This window comes from Cyprinodon tularosa, unplaced genomic scaffold (assembly GCF_016077235.1).
Source record: "Cyprinodon tularosa strain WSP-4 unplaced genomic scaffold, ASM1607723v1 ctg716, whole genome shotgun sequence".
Classification (NCBI taxonomy): domain Eukaryota; kingdom Metazoa; phylum Chordata; class Actinopteri; order Cyprinodontiformes; family Cyprinodontidae; genus Cyprinodon; species Cyprinodon tularosa.
This window is the reverse complement of record NW_024039470.1, coordinates 448079-470182: the sequence shown is the minus strand read 5'-3', so window position 1 is coordinate 470182 and position 22104 is coordinate 448079. Positions and strand designations below refer to the sequence as shown.

Here is a 22104-nt window from a genome sequence, read left to right as displayed (position 1 = left end):
TTGTATATTGGCTAAATACAGCTTACTAAGGGCACTGATATAGATTACTGCAGCACAAATATAGAAGCTTATTGCTACGAGCTGTTAATTAGAAACTCCTGAAATTCCCCTACTTAAGAATCGATCATCTTTATTGTCATTATGAAACCATAAGATGGCGATATAAAATTTTAGGCAGTTTGGCAAAGCTGGATTCTTTGGCTGAAGTAACCTTCATTAAAAATCTCTTTTATGTGCATAAAACCATTACAAAATGATAAAAAAAAAGCTCTTTATTGTATAATTTTATTTAAATTTCCTTTGTTAACTGAAAGATTTCTTCTCAGAAATAAATAGATTTTGTCATGATGGGTTCACTAATAGCGACCCAAGTATGCAGAACACCACTGACGGACACAGGGATAAAAGTTCAACAAGTTTATTTTAGCACAAGCACACAGAATGTACTGGTTCTGGCTCGGGCCTGGACACTGGTTCACCGGAGTCTGCGTGAGAGACAGTTCAGTTAGCGTTGCAAGCTGGAGCTTGAATTCTTGAAGATAACTGATTGTACCTTGAGGGTTCTTGAGGTTAACTTTGGGAGAGTCACTGTTGGATCTGGAGAGGAGTTCATCAGCAGAGTCCGCTTGCTGCTTCAGCGTCTCACGTCTTATCATGAACAGACCTTGGCTTAGGGTTTTCCAGCTCTTAGTCCTGGGCTGCATGGAAGTTCTCTATGATTCTTCAGGTTTGGCTCTGAGGGTCGGCTCGGCAGGTTAGCTCTTCCTGAGCTTCACAGAGGAGACACTGGTTTCCTGGAAGACAGAGACAACGGTTAGAATCCAGGCTGGATTCAAAGTCACAAAGTTACGCTGAGAGTCTAGGCTTAGGCGCTGACCAACTGGATCAACACTGCGGCGTTGAGGCAAGGTCTGAAGACAGCTTAAGTAGTGGATCCTCTGATGATCTTGATGGGCTGCAGCTGTGCAGGAGGCTCCCTCAGGAGGATCCACGGCGGACTCTGCTGGAGAAAGGTGGAACTTCTCCAGCTCCCAACAGATTTAGGCTAACAGAGTAAACCAAATATTCCACAAAATAAAGAAAGCAACAAATAAATACAGAAGATACATTTAGACAGACGGGTAGAACTGGGGGAAGTTGACACCCCGCTCCCCTGCAGATCTGCCTCTGGATGTATCTGATAGGCAGCAGGGGTGTTTGTATGTATGTGATCTTGTTTGTGTGTCTGATGAGGGACGTGTCAGTTGTATATGCAGCAGGTGTGAAAGCAAGGATTAGGTTGAGAATAAACTAGGTAAATGAAATGCAGAAAAAGCTAATGTGAGGACAGAGATTTGTCTCTCTAATGATTTGAATGCAAATTACTTTAGATTTTATAAAAATCATTGAGTGATAAAACTGATACTACTTGAGCTAACCCAGGATAAGCGGTACTCAGGGGGTAAGGTTCTGGGGAAAACTGTTTGCAAAAGGGAGGGACATTCAGTATAATTCTTCAAGCTGATTCTGTAAATCATCAAGTTGCACCCTCCTCCCATGTAGAGCTTTAACCAATCACAGCAGCAGTAGCAGCTGTGCTACATCATCCCTGCTTTGTTTTAGAACTAGCAGAGTTAACTATAAACATATAAAGCCTTAAATGTTCAAGCTCCATCCTATATCAGCGATCTGATTGTTCCTCTTTCAGACTGAGAGCTCTTCCGCAGGGTTACTAGTGGTTCCTAGAATTTCTACAAGTAGAATTGGAGGCAGATCTTTTAGTTCTCAGGCTCCTCTCCTGTGGAACCAACTACCAGTTTTAGTCCGTGAGGCAGACACCCTGTCTACTTTTAAGGCTAGGCTTAAAACTTTCCTTTTTGATAAAGCTTATAGTTAGAGTGGCTCCGGTTATTCTGAGCTATCTCTATAGTTATGCTGCTATAGGCTTAGACTGCTTGAGGACATAGGGACCCCTTTTCATTATTATGCTTCATTCTCCCACTCTGCAGTATATATTAGTTCAACTCTAACTGTCATACAAATGGGACAGATGGACAGAGTATTCAGGCGAGTCAGACAGTGGAAAGTTTAAAAACGTTAAACGACCAAAAAAGAAATAACAACAGAACAGAAACGGAACATGGGCTGCTGTTGTCATGATTTTATCAAGAGCTCAGACCCACATGCAGAGAAACCAATTCAGAGAGACCAGGGGAAAAAGTTTAACAGGTTTATTGAGGAGATAATGCAGAATGAAGTGTTGCTCTGAACACTGCTCAACCGGAACTGAAAAGTGAGGGGAAGACACAGTGGTTAGTTCAGGCTCAGTGGGAAATTTGATTTGTGAACTTGAAGAGGAGGATTTGGTTGCTGACTCACGTTTCCAGATAAGTTGTTGACTCTTTGACTCCAGTCTGTGTGCTGTTGTTCCAGTCTTTGTCTGATTCGGTGGAGTGCAGAACAGGGTTTACCCAGAATGTGGTTGTTTGTAGGTGAACGGAGGAGCTGACTGCCACTCAGATTTCCTGCGGTACTTGAACGGGTCGTAGTGGAGATGAATCCCTTGCTCAGTGTGAAGCTCAAACGATCTCTTGGGGAAAGTAGATTCAAACCTCCAGTTTAAATCCTTAGCTCAGTTTGAGGCTCAGATGATCCTTCCAGGGAGAGAAGGTCCAAAACATCCAGTTTGCAGGATGACTTCCTGCCGAGAGGTAAAAACAAAAACAAAAAAACAAGATAAAGACTCAGGTTGACAAGAACTTTGTTTGACTCAGCAAAACTCAGCTTGGCTAGAGTACCCAAAACTGGCAAACACTCTGGCGTCGAGGAAGTAGCAGTCAGCAGCTTAAGAGCGCTCCGTTAATAAGGTAACCATCTGCAGGTGTGTGAGGAGGCGGACCAGAACCAGGCGCCATCTAGAGTGTCCCTGATGCAGCAGCCCCAGTGAGCAGCAGAAGACCGATACAGGCCAGGGAAAAAGTTTAGGACAGGACAGTTCTGATATCCAGGAGTCTGTAGCCCGAACAGGGGTTCAGATCCAAAAAGGAACTGACAGATCCAGGGTTCCAGGAATCCTCAGAGGGTTCAGGCAGGTTCAGCACGAGCTCAGACAGACACACTCAGATGGAGACAGGCGGGCCCAGTGGTTGAGAGGGACAGAGACAAGACATGGTACCAGGAGAGTTGGGACTGGGAATCCAGTGCTGTTGGCCAGCCTCATTCATTACTTATACAGGTTAATCACCTTTTCAAGAAATCAACAGCTGTTTTCTCATGATAACTGGATAATTATCTCGTTATCTCCAGAAAAAAATAATGGTTTAACCGTGATAGCGAGATAGGTATGTCATTAACTCCAGAAAGCAAAGGAAAAAAAAGTCAAGTACGACAGCTCTCGGCTTCCGCCGAAAATTGCCTGATGTTGCACTTGTTTAATTTGAACATCAGGTATTTTCCTAATAACATTCCGATTTATTTAGGCAATAATAACAGGCAGGCATGTAAATCCAACAATTCTTCTGATCATCACATTTCTATGCCTGCAAGTCAGACATCCCAAGTCTCCGGGGAGTTCCGGTAGTCTACCTGATATAGATAGTTGTTCACGGATGCCCACGAGTCAGATAAATTATCCCGGATTTTAGACTATGTGAGGTGGTGTTCTTTTAATGCGAGTGAGAGCAGGCAGATAATACAATAATTCATGCATCATGTGCGGATAAGAACTACTGGTTGATCAGACGGCTGATTGGATGAGTCTGAAAAGTTTCTCTAAATTACTCTTTGGCAGCCACCTAGTTACCACTCCAAGCTGTGCATCCTGGGAAACGGCAGAGGTTGAATCCTCAAGTAAAAAATGAAAATATTGGACTAATTTGAAAGCAGAATATACTAAAGTATATCCATGTCTAGTGAAGGTGAGGAACAGAGGCGGATCTAGACCAAATATAGCAGGGGACAAGGAGGGGGCCAGCGTGTTTTCATGGGGGCCCAGAAAAGCATGAAATAAAAACAGGGCAAGAGATTCAAATATATTCAAATAGAACCTAATTTCTTTTCAATTAGGTTCAATAAAAATTCTATTTCTTATGAGGTCAATATACATTTATAATTTAGAAATTTTACATATTTTCGACTTAATTTAAGGTAAAACTACTGTTTTCTATAAAATTTGAATTAAACTCAATAAAAACTGTCAAATTCATCTGTAAAAATTTTAGCATCTTTTTTTTTTTATTTCTTGTGAAACAAAAACAGATGAAAACTGGGATCATATCTCAATACCCCTGAAGCTATCACCTTATTGTTTTTTAATAATTAGTAAAACAGAATTTAAGCATCTCCCTGAAATGAGTTTTTGGAACTTGGGATGTCTGGCAAGTAGACAAAACAGCCTTATTTAGTGGAAATCTAAAATATCAAAACTAGTTATATTTTTTTTTACAAAAAAGAGATGTCTGAAGAACTACCCTATCTTTTTTTATAATTGCTGTGTGTAAAAGAAATACGGCGTAGCTTTCACCTGATTGGACAGTTCACTCAAAGGACAGCCCCCCGAAGCTTCTGATTGGGTATCTTTAAATGACGTCAGACACAGCATACCCGGAAGTATTCAGACCGGCGCGCAAATGAAAAGTTATTGAAAAGGAATGGCTGAAGCCTCTGGCTCCAAGTCTAAACTTAAGCGAAAGAAGAGTTGTGTGGAGGAGCAGCAGGCAGACATCTGCTCCCGGATAACACCGAAGAGGAGCGGAGTTGGTCAGCCGTCCACAGACGGAGCAACGGGCGCTGACAGGTCAGGCTGCTCCTAAACATGGCGGAACGTTTTAAAAGCAAACTACGTTATTTATGGTCTGCTTCTGGATGGTGGTCTCTGCAGAGCAGCCGGAGAGCTGACTGGCCGTCTCTCTAATTGACTGCAGTTCTAATGTAACTTTATCTTATTTAAAAAGATGGCTCCTCCGCCTACATACTGTGCATTTAGTTAAAGCCTGAAAATAAATCACATTATTTGGCTTTAAAAAAAGCCTCTTATTACTTAAAAGCCCTTCATTGTGACTGAAGTGAAAAGAGTCATTACCAGTTAGAACACATCCAGTTTTCTACTGTATACTTTGGTCAGTTAGTTACTGGATGTCGTTTGTAAAGTTAGCCAAAAATAAGGAGCAATATTCTTGGTTATTCAGCATCTTTTAAAGGAAATGTCCGGTCAAATTCAGAATTCAAACTATTATGTTACATATTATTCAATAATTGATAAGTGTTTTTAATTAGGAGTAATTTTCATTTGAATGTGCTTTACTGGAGGCACCCATGTTCATCACAGAACACTACTGCCACCTACTGGTTTGTGGCGTCACGGTGCAGTATCGGCTATTGATCAAGTCCTAGTATGGCAAGCCTTTTTAACATAAATTCGGTTTCGTCTGACCATCCATAATTACGTTCCAGATATCCTAAAATACATTTTGACAAAACAAAACCACATTTTGACTATCCGGAATGGTAATTTAAAGGGATAGTTCGGTATTTTTGACATGAATCTGTATGGCATCCCCATCACCAGTGTCATGCAATCACACTGACTTACCCCTGGCAGCGTCCTGTGAGCAGAGTTATCGTCCAGTTTTGGTCAAGCCGAAAGTAGTCCGGCAGGTTTTTAGGAACAGCGAAATAAAACGTTTCTCTTCCCAAAACATTATGTGTTCAAAAGAGTAATATTTTTGCATCCCAAAAACGTTGTAGTGGAAAAAGTCACACGTCGTTATCACTTGGTCCTATTTTCTCTCTGTTCGTATAACAACAGCCCATGCATCTGGCTGTTGTCAGGTTAGTAGGCCCTAGCTGTCAGGTCATGGTGTCGCGCGCACTGATACGAACAGAGAGAAAATAGGACCAAGTGATAACGACGTGTGACTTTTTCCACTACAATGTTTTTGGGATGCAAAAATATCACTCTTTTGAACACATAATGTTTTGGGAAGAGAAACGTTTTATTTCGCTGGGTCTAGCAAACCTGCCGGACTACTTTCGGCTTGACCAAAGCTGGACGAGAACTCTGCTCACAGGATGCTGCCAGGGGTAAGTCAGTGTGATTGCATGACACTGGTGATGGGGATGCCATACAGATTCATGTCAAAAATCCCGAACTATCCCTTTAAGATATCTGTATTTACATTCTGATTAGGAAGAATAATAATTCAAGATGTCTTAAATTACATTTTGACTAGTCAAAATTCCTTTCAAGATATCTCAAATTTCGCACCGAAATTTCATTTACTTTTCCTCCTGTGGATTAAACTCACAGTAAGGATTTTTTTTTAGGAATGAACCTCCTGGAAACCCATTAAAAAGATCATGACACATTCTGACTGGTCAGAATGTCAATTTGAGATATCTTTAATGGAAAAACTGAATAATTAAAGATATCTTTAATTCATTTAGAGATATCTTAAAAGGAATTTCGAATATCTTTAAATTTGTTTTGTCTAGTCATTATTTGCTTTTAAGATATCTATAATGGAGTTTTCACTAGTATATCATATACATATCTCCTATCCTAAAATACATTTAAGATAGCATGAATTATTGTGGCAAGATATTTGAGATATCTTTAATTAGAATTATGACTAGTCAAAACTAAAATCGAGATATCTTGAAATTACTTTATGACTAATCGTAATTTAATCATGGATATCTGAAATGTGTATTTCAGATAGTCAGTAATTCATTCTAGATATCCTAAATTGACTTCTCCATACAAGTTAATGGTAAATCTGACGTCATTTCGAATAGTCAGAATGTAATTAGAGATATCCCGAATAGGTATTTTGACTAGTCAAAATATAATTAGAGATAACCTAAATCGCTAAAACGTCTAGTCATTAAAACAATTTGAGATATCTTGAATGGAAAGGAGGCACAACCGAATTTATGTTAAAACTGCTTGCCATAGCCCCAGTGCTGTATCTGGTGTTTGTCACAATGTGCCAGGTTCGGCATGGTAATCTGTGATACCGGCCAGTCCTAATTTCAGCGTGCGAAGGCCGGCGGCCCTCCTTACATCCTACCGGCCCCAACACTTCCTCTCCATCCGAAGCTCCTACCTGTGACGGTAAATAACTCAAGGAACTCAAGAAGTAATCCAATGTTAACTACCTAAATGATGCATGCAGTATATATAGTAGGGGTGTAAATCACATCCACCATGGCGATGCGATATAGTATCGATTTCCTGACTATACGATTCGATTATTTTCGATACTTAATAATACACCACGATACGATTCGATTCGATTAATTGTTTAATTTTTTTTTTTTAACACCTTACAGGTGTTTCAAATTTGAAATAAATCAATGAAAGCTGTAATATAGTTATGCATTTTTTTTTTAGAAACAACAGCAAATAACAGACGTAGAAAAGTTGCACTCCACCTATTCCTATTAAAACCTCATTCACTGAAAAATAATAATACCCCTGCGTTATAGATTCTGAAAGAACTTGCATCAAAAAATACTGAACAAAATCAGTGCAATGAGTGCAATGCAATACCTCGGTTCCAGACGTCCCGCCCCCTCCACAGACGCTCCGCTGCTCCTCTCCCAGATTGTAGCTGACCGCAGACAGGAGGCCGGCTTGTTCTGTTTTTATGACCGAAATTGCGGAAAACAACTCGTGAAGTTTGACCCGCTAGAAGAGCGAGGTGCGCGAGAACGCTGGGAGCATTTTTCCGCCTGGATCTCCGCTCTTTTTGGCCCTCATGTCCCTCCGTCGTCGGACTAAACTCGCCCCCACTTCCTCGCCGCCTCGGCCGTATCTAGACCCACAGCGTGTAGCACAGACCACACTTCAATATTGAGCATAATTTTAAAATGTCTGTGTCAAGCTCACTGCAACACACTGCTGTAAGAGTATAACCAGGAAGCGAGGTAGGAGGGCAAAATAGGTTTAGCGCCACCGCAGCACGGGAGGAGAATTACGCCCAGGAGCAAATGGATAAAAATAGACCAGAGGAAGAAAAAAAACATGATTCGATTCTCTTGCGGACGTATCGATGAATTGGATCGTCGGCTGATGGATCGCTGCATCGATACAAAATGATTATTATTTACACCCCTAATACAGGTGCTGGTCATAAAATTAGAATATCATGAAAAAGTAGATTGATTTCAGTAATTCCATTTAAAAAGTGAAACTTGTATATTATATTCATACATTACATACAAACTCATATATTTCAGATGTTTATTTTGTTTAATTTTGATGATTACAAATGACAACAAATGAAAATCTCAAATTCATCATATCAGAAAATTAGAATATTGTGAAAAGGTTCAAAATTGATGGCCCCTGGTGCCACACTCTAATCAGCTAATTAACTCAAACCACCTGCAAAAGCCTTTAAATGGTCTTTCAGTCTAGTTCTATAGGCTACACAATCATGGGGAAGACTGCTGACTTGACAGTTGTCCAAAAGACGACCATCGACACCTTGCACAAGGAGGGCAAGACACAAAAGGTCATCGCTAAAGAGGCTGGCTGTTCACAGAGCTCAGTGTCCAAGCACATTAATAGAGAGGCGAAGGGAAGGAAAAGATGTGGTCGAAAAAAGTGTACAAGCAAGAGAGATAACCGCACCCTGGAGAGGATTGTGAAACAAAACCCATTCAAAAATGTGGGGGAGATTCACAAAGAGTGGACTGCAGCTGGAGTGAGTGCTTCAAGAACCACCACACACAGACGTATGAAAGACATGGGTTTCTGCTGTCGCATTCCTTGTGTCAAGCCACTCTTGAACCACAGACAGCGTCAGAAGCGTCTTGCCTGGGCTAAAGAGAAACAGGACTGGACTGCTGGTGAGTGGTCCAAAGTCATGTTCTCTGATGAAAGTAAATTTTGCATTTCCTTTGGAAATCAAGGTCCCAGAGTCTGGAGGAAAAGAAGAGAGGCACTTCATCCACGTTGCTTGAAGTCCAGTGTAAAGTTTCCACAGTCAGTGATGGTTTGGGGTGCCATGTCATCTGCTGGTGTTGGTCCATTGTGTTTTCTGAGGTCCAGGGTCAACGCAGCCACATACCAGGAAGTTTTAGAGCACTTCATGCTTCCTGCAGCTGACCAACTTTTTGGAGATGCAGATTTCATTTTCCAACAGGACTTGGCACCTGCACACAGTGCCAAAGCTACCAGTACCTGGTTGAAGGACCATGGTATCCCTGTTCTTAATTGGCCAGCAAACTCTCCTGACCTTAACCCCATAGAAAATCTATGGGGTATTGTGAAGAAGAAGATGCAATACACCAGACCCAACAATTCAGAAGAGCTAAAAGCCACTATTAGAGCAACCTGGGCTATCATAACACCTGAGCAGTGCCACAGACTGATCGACTCCATGCCACGCCGCATTGCTGCAGTAATACAGGCCAAAGGAGGCCCAACTAAATACTGAGTGCTGTACATGCTCATACTTTTCATGTTCATACTTTTCAGTTGGCCAACATTTCTATAAATCCTTTGTTTTTATTGGTCTTCAGTAATATTCTAATTTTCTGATATGATGAATTTGAGATTTTCATTTGTTGTCATTTGTAATCATCAAAATTAAACAAAATAAACATCTGAAATATATGAGTTTGTATGTAATGTATGAATATAATATACAAGTTTCACTTTTTAAATGGAATTACTGAAATCAATCTACTTTTTCATGATATTCTAATTTTATGACCAGCACCTGTATATAGCCCTTCCTTGTCATGCTCATCCTTGTGACAGTTGGCATATGGTGCAATTTTCTAGTTCTTCAAACTGTTAAATCCTTGCAACAAACTAAATTATAATAAACTAAAATGCTTTCTTTAAACCAAACTACAATGTTCCTCTTATATTTGACAAATTTATGTTTTGCAAAATATTTTGAGGTGCGTGATGGGGTTTTGCATCTAAAGATGTTACTATATTTGGGCGAAAATGGCCGCTCCTAGACTGTGATCGCAATGAAAATATTATTTTTATTTTTTACTAATTAACACTAAATTCATTAAATCACTGAAAATGTATTAATTTTAGGTATAAATAATGATCCATTGATTATTCCTTGCAGACCGGACTTTTCCATTAAAGGGCAGCAGTGATGGCTTTAAAGATGCCAGATTATTTTCATTGTCATTCACAGTCCATAGGACAGAAACGCTTTTGGTTATAATGACAATGTTTTCAGAATTGTTTAGGTTCAGGATTGAGCCTTTTTTCATTTTATTCAAAAAGATGAGCGAGTCTGTAAAATACATGGTCTGTTACTTCCAGCTGCCCCAAACCTGCTTCTTCTTCTCCATAAATTTTATTTTCCACTCCTCTGATATATTCAGAAGATCTTCTACATCTCTGACTGACTTCACAAAAGGAGCCACAGTGTTCCAGATCAAAGAGCAGCCTTATGAATAACTTAAAGCCTAGATTAAAAATGCATCGACAATCATTTAAAAAAACAAACTTAAATTTTAGTCTTTTTCCTAAACCTTAAAAAGTCTGAAGTGGATCACATTTTTTGCTAATAATCAGGCATGAAGCAGGTTATTTAAATGAAGAGTGAGTTTTTTTTCCAGCTTTGTAATGCATGTCTGAACTGGTTTCAGGTCTTGGCTCCCTGCAGCAGCAGCATGGTGGAACCAACTGCAGCCCCCTGCTGTGGAGAGCCTGTGGGCGTTCACACTGATGTCTGCTCTGCCATACCTGCAGAACCAGCGCTGGGATCAGGTTCCTGATCTTCCCTCTCCTCCCGCTGAGGTAAGTCAGCATAGGCCGCCTCTGCAGTGGATACGTTTACAGACACATTAGACAAATTAATCATTAACATTCAGACTTCCCAGGGGTTCACAATTCAAATGTAGAGCTCAACCAGTTAGAAGTTCTAAGACCTTTTTTTTCCTTTGTTACAACTTCAGCTAATATTTCTATTATACATTAATGCAAAATCAGATCAGAAACGATGCAAATTTCATCATTAGGAGCTCAGTCACAGACCATGTGACCTCCTAGGTGTAAACCGGAGGTCTTCATCAGGGGGTCCCCGACCCCTAGGGGTCCACAGAGGTACTGCATGTGGGTGACGAAAGTTTTGGTTGATTACTTTCTTTTTTATAATCCCCGCTGCTATTCCTTTCACTAACTGAAATGTCTTTAAATCCACATTAACATGAATTCAACAGACTGTAGTAAACAGATAAATGGAAGCAGAAGATGTCTTTCAGACAGGAGCTCTTTCAAACTGGGCACAGTTTCATTCACAACACCTGTCCCATCAACCAGGAATCAGAAATACTTTAATAATCCCAGGGAGGGATTACTTTAGTTACATTACTCCATCTGTAATAGAGAGACAATAGAACCAGTTTGATAGAACACGATTTCATACCATATATATAATTAGGGGGTCCCGCTCCATCTTGCCATCAGTTTGGGGTCCTCGGCCTGGAAAACATTGAAATGCTGCATTTAGGGCTGCAACAACGAATCGATAAAATCGACTTTTAAAAGCGTTGGTAACGAATTTCATCACCGGTAAGTTGTGTCGCGCGATTAATGCGTCATCCGCCGCCGCCGTCGTCATTGCCGTGGGGCGCCTCCCCCATCCCAACTCCGCTCCCGCAGGAGTCCCTCTCAGCGCTGCAGTCAGAGGATGTTTACCCTCAGCGTCCAGACTGCAAATGAAGCGCGCATGCGTCGGGATTGACGGCTGCAAATTGATCACAATAATTAAAATAGCCTGCGCTTTGTAAAGCGAAAAAAGTCGTAACATGCAACTTTTGTAAAAACAAATTAACATGGCAGGGAAGCATCGCTGTTATGATGCAGCACCTGAAAAGGAAACACGTTGGAGCCTTTGATGGCAGTGAAGAGAGCTGATCAGCAGGGTGAGCGACCATGTTTGTTTGGTTTTAAAGTGGGGAAACGTAACGTTAGTTTCTCAGGTAGCTCATCTGATGCTTTCCTTACCGTGTTAGTAGGTTACAGACAGTTGGCTACTTATTTTACTTTTAATTTCATTTGAATTAGCTTAAGCAGCGTTTATATTTACTTTATAAATAAATTAACTTGCAAATAATGAGGGCAAGGCTTTTAAAGTTTAAATCTTCTGGCAAAGATAAAGTAAAGAAGATCCTGCAATTTATGGAAGTAAAGCAGAATAAAATCCAGCAAGATCAGTAATATGTCAATTATTTATCTGCCACATTCCCATGTAAATATCTGTCTTTGGAGGATGTGTTTTTTAGCACCCCTAGTTCTCTCATTTTTATTCCAAATACAATTTATAATTTGAATCACAGGGCTATTTTTATCTCTATGGTTCAGTATTTTCTCAAGTAGCAACTTTAACTGCTATACTTTCCTGTCTTAAAAGGCAGAACTCTTCTAGTCTAAAAAAAACTCATTTGTTGAAATGGGGGGGCCTATTGTTTGAGCCCCTTAGGGGCTTTAAAAAACAAAAAAAGTCTTTTTTTGCGCTTTATGAAACAAAGTAGCCTATATTTTGTGGATGTCTTTCTACATTTCTCATGTAAGTTTGCGTAGTTTTAACACAAACATTTATTTTTCATATTGCACCAGTACAGTTAATGAGCAACCTGTACTTGTGTGCTTGTTTGTTCTGTCTAAAATGTTTATTTTGGAATAAAGAGGTTAGTATAAAAAATATTTTTTATCCGATTCATCGATTAATCGAAAAAATAATCGGCCGATTCATCGATTTTTAAAATAATCGTTAGTTGCAGCCCTAGCTGCATTGCACCCTGCATAAAGACGTACAGAGATGAATGAGAGCAAATGTAGTACTACAGGTTGTAGTACACAAATAATTGCTTTCTGGGTGTTGTTGAAATAAGAATAAAATAAAGGGGAAAAAATTGTATTTTTTAATTTTAATAATCTCATAATAAAGAAATTAACTGCCTTAGAGACCAAGAGTGGCAGTCTGTGGGAGTGGGTTTCAAACTCACAACCTCAGGATTCCAAGCCCTTTGCACTAACCACTAGGCTGCCAGACCCCCTAAGATTTGCACCCAACATGCGGCTTTTCGCTTTTGGGTTCTTGTTTGATTTATAATTAGTTCATATTACAAACACTAGCGTTGTTATTAGTATGTTAGTAGTAATAGTAAGTTAACAGTAAGGCTGGGATTCTATCTAATCATTTAAAATACTACATAGTAAAAATACTCATTCCATTGGCAAATTATCTCACACTTAATTTAAGAAATGTTTACTTATTTCTTGATCATTGTTCCAGTGTACTGATCAGCCAGTGACTCTGATGAACTGAGCAGATGGAATAAAGTAGGACAGGACCTCATTGTTGGTAGAATCATTTAAATGATGAACAAACAAGCTCCTCTATTAAAGGTAGAATTATGAAGAATGAATTTTCTTTCCCTGTAGGAACCTACAGCAGCAGAAGCAGGGGAGCAGTGGAGAGTTGATCTCTGTAGTGAAGTTCCTCCCTTTCCAGAACAAAGTCCACCACCCTCACCATCGGGTTTGGATCGTCAGAGCTTTTCGTCGTCTCAGGATAGTGTCCCAGTTCAGACCAGAGGCCCATCCTCCACCAGCAGACCAGGTCCAAGTCAGAGGCCGACTGGCCACCGGTGGGACAAAGCAGCGTCCTCTTCCTCAGGACAGCAGAGGCCCAGAGATCAGGAGCAGCAGAGCGAACGGCTCCAAACTCAGTTTGAAAAGGTTTTCAACCAACCGATTTCTACATGTGAAGAGAAGGAAAAGATGCAGAGTGTTAAAGAAGAAGAAGCTCTGCAGAGCTGCCCCATGTGTCTGCATGTGTTCCCTGCTGGGTAAGAGCTGCTCTTCATGTTTTATTCAAAAAATACAGAAAAAGAAGAACATCAGTCCAGCTGAATGAATCATTATTAAATGTTAGAGTGAGCAGAATAAACGCTGAGCTGGTCAAACGCCCTCAGGTCCAGAACCCCCCAGGTCTGAGTAAGGCTTATTTAACAACCAGGAACCTTTTCAGTCCAATAGACCAACCAAGAAAATAATTAATTTCAGTTTTAGGACGAAACCTAATCCTGCTTAACGGGATGAATCTCATAATTTGAGTTTTAAAGCGGTGATAGAACAATTCTATAGGGTATCTGGTCCTTCGGGTCTCTGAATAGGGTGTGTAACATTGGTTGGGCTGAAAATGGCATATTAGCTGTTCTATGAGCCCTAATGCAGCCTGGTTAAAAGCCCTAGAATGAAACGACAGGTTTTCTTCCTTTTATGGTATGATCATGAATATTTAGATGAGCTGTGCTCTGATTGGTTGGTTTGCAACGAGCCAAGCTGCTGAGCAAAGACGCATCATAGCAACAAGCACTCACCCACTGAAACATTAAATTGTTGATATGGTAGGGTGACCAGACGTCCTCTTTTTCCCGGACATGTGCAACTTTTCATACCTAAAAAAATGTCCAGGGGGAATTTCAGAATTGTCCGGGATTTTGGTAGACTCCAGTGTGACATAACCGAGCCGTCAGCTCCGGGGCTGTTCCCGGCCCTCAGGACGGGTGTCTCATGTCTCTTTGCTGACGTCCAGTCCAGTCAGCGGCCCAGCGGTCGACACTTTGCAGAGGGTTGGGTCTCATTGGTAAAATCCTTGCATTTTCTCTTCCACTCCCACTGTGACATCATCCACCAGAATTTACTGCAGCTTTTTGAAAACAAAAGTCAGACAGTTTAAACATTAATGGATTTAGCTGCAGTTTTTCCTCAAACCTCATTTAAAACTGTGACATTAGAAACTGAGCCCGGACCAGCAGATGGTCTGGTTCTGTTCTGGTCCTGGTCTGGGTTTGGTTATGGTTCTCTCATGGTTTAGTTCCGGTCTGGTCCTGGCTCCGATCCCGGTCTGGTTCCATTCATGGTTCTGGTCTGGCTTTTGGTACTGGTATGGTCCCTGTCTGGGTCTTGTGTGGTTCCGGTCCGGTTTCTGGTTGGGTCTTGATCCCAGTCTGGTTCAGATCTCATCCTTGTTCCGGTCTGGTCCTGGTCCATGTTTGGGTCTTGTCCCATCCTGGTCCCAGTCTGGTCCTGGTCATGGTTCTGGTTCTGACCCATGTCTGGTTCCGGTCTGGTTCTGGTTCCGGTTCCGGTTCCAGTCTGGTCCTGGTTTTGTTCAGGTCTTGATCTTAGTCTGGTGCTGGCCATGGTGCTGGTTCTGACCCATGTCTGGTTCCAGTCTGGTTTCGGTTCCAGTCTGGTCCTGGTTTTGTTCAGGTCTTGATCTTAGTCTGGTGCTGGTTCTGACCCATGTCTGGTTCCAGTCTGGTTCTGGTTCCGGTTCCAGTCTGGTCCTGGTTTTGTTCAGGTCTTGATCTTAGTCTGGTGCTGGCCATGGTGCTGGTTCTGACCCATGTCTGGTTCCAGTCTGGTTTCGGTTCCAGTCTGGTCCTGGTTTTGTTCAGGTCTTGATCTTAGTCTGGTGCTGGTTCTGACCCATGTCTGGTTCCAGTCTGGTTCTGGTTCCGGTTCCAGTCTGGTCCTGGTTTTGTTCAGGTCTTGATCTTAGTCTGGTGCTGGCCATGGTGCTGGTTCTGACCCATGTCTGGTTCCAGTCTGGTTCTGGTTTTGTTCAGGTCTTGATCTTAGTCTGGTGCTGGTTCTGACCCATGTCTGGTTCAAGTCTGGTTCTGGTTCCGGTTCCAGTCTGGTTCTGGTTTTGTTCAGGTCTTGATCTTAGTCTGGTGCTGGTTCTGACCCATGTCTGGTTCAAGTCTGGTTCTGGTTCCGGTTCCAGTCTGGTTCTGGTTTTGTTCAGGTCTTGATCTTAGTCTGGTGCTGGCCATGGTGCTGGTCTGGTTCTGGTCCGCTTCGTCGGCAGGTCCAGGTATTCGGTTTCTGGTCTGTGGGAGTGATCTGACGGGCGTCTAAAACTACAGTCGCTTTCCTGCAGCTCAGGTTGTCATGGCAACGAGACGTTCAGGGCAGACTGAGTCTTTTTAAATCTCAGCCTTTGGGACATAAAGCAGCTGTTGTTCCATAGCAGCTAACGCTGAGCTAGCTTCAGCAGCAGACTCTGCCTTTCATCATTTAACTGAAGGTAAATTAGTCGTGTTCAGAACAGAGATGACAATATGGCCGCCACTCAGACATACTCCAATCAGCGCTGGAGTCTTTGGTCTGTTTGAAGACTCGTTTTCTCATCCAACACTTGTGCTTGTTCTCGCCTCCTCAGGTTCACACAGATGGAGCAGGACAGCCACCTGGCCCAGTGTCTCTCCATGATGAATGAGGACATGACCTGGTGAGACGACGGGAAGCTGGCCGCCGTCCCGGACCTCCGTATCCCGACACTCTCCAGGATCCAGTCAGACGGAAGAGGACGTGGTCAGAGTGCAGCACCTCCAAGGCTTCGTTTGATTTACTGAGCTGCTGACACTTTCCACTGAGAACCCAGCGGCTCGGCGCTGATGGAGAATTAATGAGGGGAGATGTTTGAAGCTCCCAAACATTAGGAGACGTCTGTTGGCTCTGACTGATTGTTTCCACTGAGGTGGAGAACATTTAAATCAGACTTTGGTTTTACCTGTTTCCCTCTCAGCCATCTGTCACATTAAGGCTGGTTCTGGAATCATCATCATCAGCTGCTGGAGAGGTCGCCGGGGGAAACATGAGGTCCAATCAGAACCTCAGTTTGGTTCTGGCTCATTCAGCAGCAGCGCTGGATCAGTCCTGCTAAAGCAGAATGTTCCGGGGCCTCAGCTTCTGTACTGATGGCTGGACACGGAACATCAGTTGATGAAGGACAGCAGCCCCAGACATCATACTGCCACCACCATGTTTGACTGTCAGCATTTTGTTCTGGTTCTGAAATGCGGTTAGTTTTTTAGATGAAACCGGACCAGCAGTATGTTCCTTTGTTCCATTCCACTGAATCTTTGGGTTTTTTTTTTAGCAAATGTGAGCCGGGCTGCTGTGTTCTTTTGGGTCAGCAGGGGTTCTGGACTTGGAGCTCTCCCATAAAGTCCGTTAAATCTTGAACACTGATGAAGTTTTATCTGCAACATTTAAACGTGACAAAGACCAGTTAACTTTGTGTGCTCATGGACAAACTTTGGAGACGGGGACCGCGGATGGTTCCTAGGTCGGTGGAGGAGGGTCTTCTCCCCCGTCGTTCTCCCAGTTTGTTCACAATGAAGATAAACCATTTGTATTTTTCGTTATTTATGCCATGTATGTTTGGTTCTTCCATTTTCTTGTTTAATTCAATTCAATTCAATTCAGTTTATTTATATAGCGCCAAATTCACAACACATGTCATCTCAAGGCACTTTACAGTTCAACCAGATCATACAGTCAAATTGATACAAAGTTTTCTATCTAAGGAAAACCAGTTGATTGCATCGACTCATTGACTCAAATACAATCCCCCACACTAAGCATGCTTGTAGCGACAGTGGAGAGGAAAAACTCCCTTTTAACAGGAAGAAACCTCCAGCAGAACCAGGCTCAGTGTGAGCGGCCATCTGCCGAGGCCGACTGGGGTCAAGGAGACAGAAGCAGAGATACAAAAAGCAGCTGTAAAAGGCGGCCCTGTCCAGGAAACACGCAGCCAGGCAGACGAGCTCCAAGGCAGCTCCCATGCCAGAGGACGAAGAGAGCACATCCACTCAGTCACGGTCAGAGAAACAGGACCACACTGGAAAACAGGCCGATCTCCAACATCTATAAACAAGGGTGTTGATAGAAGCAGCACAGCTGATGTTTCTTTCCAGGATGACGTCACAGCAATTTACAATACGCAGTTTACAATACTTTACTTTTAATTCCCTTTCTTTTCCATTTCTATGATCCTTAAATCTGACATCAACTGACAGCAGGAAGATATGAGGCAACAAAATCTGAAGTTCTTTGTTTAACCTGAAACTTAAAGTTCCAGAATAAAAATGTCTATTATTCAAAATAAAAAGAATAAGATTTTCAATGTCACTGATCCTTTTTACTGTTATTTATTTCAATGACTGACTCATTTTTAAAGGATGGGTTTTAGAATGTTAGGTCTCTATATATATATATATATTAGGGATGGAGCGGTTTATGAAAACCATCCGAACCGTTCGGTTCGACTGTCTCGGTTCGGTTCGCGTGTGTTTCGTTCGGTTCATGCGCTGCTCCTTTTTCTCATAGGTGAAGCGATTACACTCCAGAGCAGAAGGTGGCGGTACTGCGACCAAAGCCAACCACCAGTAGTAAACAAGAAGAAGAAGAAGCGAAGCAGCTTAGCCGGGTGTAGCAGAATAAAATCAGTTGTTGTGGAGAATTGTGTGGGTATGGCGAGTGGGAAAGAACAGGAGTTGGAAGACGCGCCAGCAGCACTTTATAGGTCTGCTGTATGGGACCACTTTGCATTTAGAGTGACCTACGATGACGGCGGGAAGAAAGTTGTGGATAAAAGTGCAACAGTGTGCAAGCATTGTGCAACACGCTTTGTTTATGCTAACAGCAACATGACCAACATGTCAGGCTAACCCCGATATCCCGCTCCAGACCGGCTGCTCAAAGCAAAGCCTACAGCCTCCGCTGTGGCTCCCATCCTCTCCGCTCTGAGTTCCTTGGAGATCGTAGAGAGCATGCGCCAGATGATTAAATTCAAAGCAGCAAAACATGCGGAAATGATCCAGGGTTTCCACTGATCATTAAAAATAATTACAATCCATAAATTTTTTTGGATTTTTTCCTTAATTTCATTCATTTTTATGGTAACAATCAACATATACTGAACCGAAAAACCGTGACCACGAAACCGTGAATCGAACCGAACCGTGGATTTTGTGAACCGTTCCACCCCTAATAAATAAATAAATATATATATATTATATTTACAAGATATCTTCCAAGTTTAACTGATTTAGCTCCATATATTTGGTCCCCATAAAGAACAGTTTGTCCTCACACTGCTTTAAAGTTTAAACCCTCTACACACACACACAGAACGTTGTCACCTTTTTTTGTTGGAGCATACATAGTCTGTATTAAAAGGGGAAGAGTGAGGGGTTAAGGTAGACCAATCACAATCATGAGCGCAGAAAGGAGAGCGCATATATCTCCTCATTTTACAGAAATATGAAGACAAAAAAAGTGTAGGTGAAGATTCAAACACAGTGGCAGCAAAAAGAAAGACACCAAATATCGAGGCAAAGAATTGCTGCTTCAGTAAATTAGCAAATTCCATTCAGTTTATTTCTATAGCATCAATTCTCATCACATGTCATCTCAAGGCACTTTACAGTTCACCAGATCATCCAGTCAGATTAAGTCAAAGTTTTCTATCTAAGGAAAACCAGTTGATTGCATCGACTCATTGACTCTTCAGCAATCCCTCACACTAAGATGCTTGTAGCGACAGTGGAGAGGAAAAACAACCTTTTTTTCCACACAATCCCAGTTTTCAGGTTCTTTCATTGTTTTGTTCTTTTTCCGTCTGAATTAAACCGGGACTTCAATAGAAAACCACGTCATTGTTTCCTGAACAGCTGATTGGCTGCTTTATGGAGCGTTTTCTAATATTCAGATTGATCCTTAAAGCTAGGCTAACGCGGAGCAGGTTTACTTTTCAGAGTATGTTACCATGGAAATACTCAGGATGAATCCAGCTTTGTGGTACCGGAGATTCAGGGTTAAACCTGAAGTTATCTCGCTAACCCAGTAATCCTGATTTAAGCAGCTGCTTCTTGTTTTGCAGGATTCTTCTTTTGTAGAAGTTTTTTTTTCTTTTTTCTAAAGCCATTTCCAGAGAAAAGCAGAATAGATGATTGTTGATATTGTCTAATGTTTTTATTAGTCCTTCCTATAAAACAATGATTAGAAATGCTGTAGTTAGTAAAGTGATCGGGGTACAAACAGCTGTTTCACCAGAGGTAATAAAAAATTTGTTGTTTCCCCACAGAGTAAAATGATTTAAAAGGTTTGGAATCATGTCTAACTACTAACAGCGTTTCCACAGGTGAGCGCTCTGATAGTTCTTTGTACAATTGATTCAACGAGATACAATTTAGCAGATGAGCTAGCAACAGCTGAAACCTGCTTTCTAGCTGCAGGTCGGCCATATTGGATTAAGATCTCAGGGCCGCAATGACTTTCAAAATCAGACTTTTCTCTTCTAGAGGCGTTCTTGATCCATTCCCAACAGATCCTCGACCACTGGACTCCTGACAACAAATAAAAACACCATAAACCGTTAAACTGAACCACAGTCAGCCAAAGGGACATCCCATTGGACAGCTAGCCGAAACACATCATCCGTCAGAGGCACAGTGACTTAGACAAGTTTTATTGTCATTTTGCATGTGTATGCAAAAAGACATTTCGTTCAGTAAAGCTTTCCAGACAGTAAAATAACATTTTCATTCAAAACAGCACCCTGAATGTCACAAAGCATCCATTTTACAGGTTTCATCTATGATCTGATTAAGTTTCATGTTTTTTTATCTCTGAACTAGTCTCATACGAAGAGCTGTTAACTCATCGCTGCCTTGATGAGCAGTACAAGAAAACAATGATATTAAATGTACCCAGCAGGTAAAATGAAAGTGGTTTAACCGTAAATAAGAGTGAAGCTCTGCTGGATTCTGGAGGTGTTAGCTTCACAGCAAACGCCGCTTTCCTCTTAATCAAGTTAATTGGCCGGGTCATTAGTAAAAGGCTTTTACTCCGACATGTTTGTGTTCACATGTGACATTCTTCACTGAGAACCGTCATGCTAAGAGTCTGTTGAAGAGACCCAGTGATCCTTCATCAACTGGCTAATTGACTCTGCAAGGCGCTTTTTAATCAGATCATCTGCCTCATATGGAGAAGCAGTGGTCAAAGCTCAGAGCTGCTGCTGGGAGCCATTACTGAACATGATCATTCAGGAAACGGGTCCTAACTGACGGATCCACTTCTGCCATCGTGGCTTTAGAAGATGGCGGCGCTGCATGCAATCAGAACGGCCTGTATGTTCAAATGCACTTATGATTGAACTGGACTGTAACTGGTTTAGAATGATATACGGCTGGAACTCTTAGTTTATGAAGGGAAAAGATAAAGAAAATAGGAGTAAAATAAAAACGATTTTTTTATTAACTTTTTGTAAACATGAATCAGCTGTGATATATTATATGGTTTATTTTAACCAGCCAGACCTGGACCAGATTACTGCCTGACCTGTAGAATAAACAAAACACTAAAATAAAACCTTTTAGGCAACGTAAAGAAGGTCATAGCATTTTATAAAGCAACGCACCATTTGTGGAGCCATTATTTATCAAGAAATCCAGAGGTAGAATGTCCATCCATCAGTCTGTGACATTAAGCTGAAGCAGACAGCAGGACATTGAGCCAGAGCCCAGCCAGGAAGCCTGCCTTTGAGTAAAAGGAAAAAGATTAAGGATGTAAGTTAAAGTCTAGATGCTGTGGCATGATCCTAAACATGGGATCCCAATAAAAAAATTAACTCCAATGTTGCAGGTTTACAACAGCTCTGCAAAGAAGAGGGTTTATGGGTTATGGAGCAGGTTATTTCTGCCAATGAGGGTGAAATAACTTAATAGATTAAATAACTTTTTCACATAGCCCCACGGAAATATACATTTGGGAGCTTTTTCTTTTTTAACCGCACTCAACATTTTACTAAAATAAAAATATTCTAAAGTAGGACTATGCTTACGATCTTGCCTCTCTTCCCATTGCGAATCATTTCACTTACTGTAAACAAACTTGTTCTAAACCAAAATGCATCAGGGAGACACTCACCTGCTTCTATTTTCTGCTTGGAGTTTATTGGTCTGTTGAGTCACTTGTGTGCCTTGGAGGTCATTGAAAAAAAAGTAAACAGTACACTGTAACTTACGGAAGAGGATTAGGGCCACTGAAAAAAAAAATGTTAACTGATTTTTTAATTTTATTTCAGTTTAGTATGGGAAAAAAGTCAGAATTCTGACTTTAATCTCAGAATTCTGACTGAATTCTGACAATAAAAAAGTCAGAATTCTTAGATTAAGTTAACTTATTCTTATTAAGTTAACTTAACCTATTCTAATGTGTGTACATATACATATCTATATCTATCTATATATATATATATATATATATTT

At 41.3% G+C, this 22104-nt stretch overlaps 1 protein-coding gene across 1 annotated transcript; it reads left to right on the top strand.

Moving 5' to 3' along the window:
- The first annotated feature begins 4581 nt into the window (after positions 1-4581).
- si:ch73-70k4.1 (Fanconi anemia core complex-associated protein 20) lies at positions 4582-17234 on the top strand. Its single transcript, XM_038269025.1, has 4 exons — positions 4582-4774; positions 10612-10762; positions 13412-13818; positions 16206-17234. Exons 1-4 carry the CDS (start codon positions 4629-4631, stop codon positions 16276-16278), a joined length of 777 nt encoding a protein of 258 aa, XP_038124953.1. The 5' UTR covers positions 4582-4628; the 3' UTR covers positions 16279-17234.
- Positions 17235-22104: the final 4870 nt, after the last annotated feature.

Bases quoted from the DNA above. Each gene is read 5' to 3' on its own strand.
- si:ch73-70k4.1 (XM_038269025.1), top strand. From the start codon at position 4,629: ATGGCTGAAGCCTCTGGCTCCAAGTCTAAACTTAAGCGAAAGAAGAGT. The intron at 4,775-10,611 runs GTCAGGCTGCTC...AACTGGTTTCAG, and splicing joins GGAGCAACGGGCGCTGACAG to GTCTTGGCTCCCTGCAGCAG. The intron at 13,819-16,205 runs GTAAGAGCTGCT...TCGCCTCCTCAG, and splicing joins CTGCATGTGTTCCCTGCTGG to GTTCACACAGATGGAGCAGG.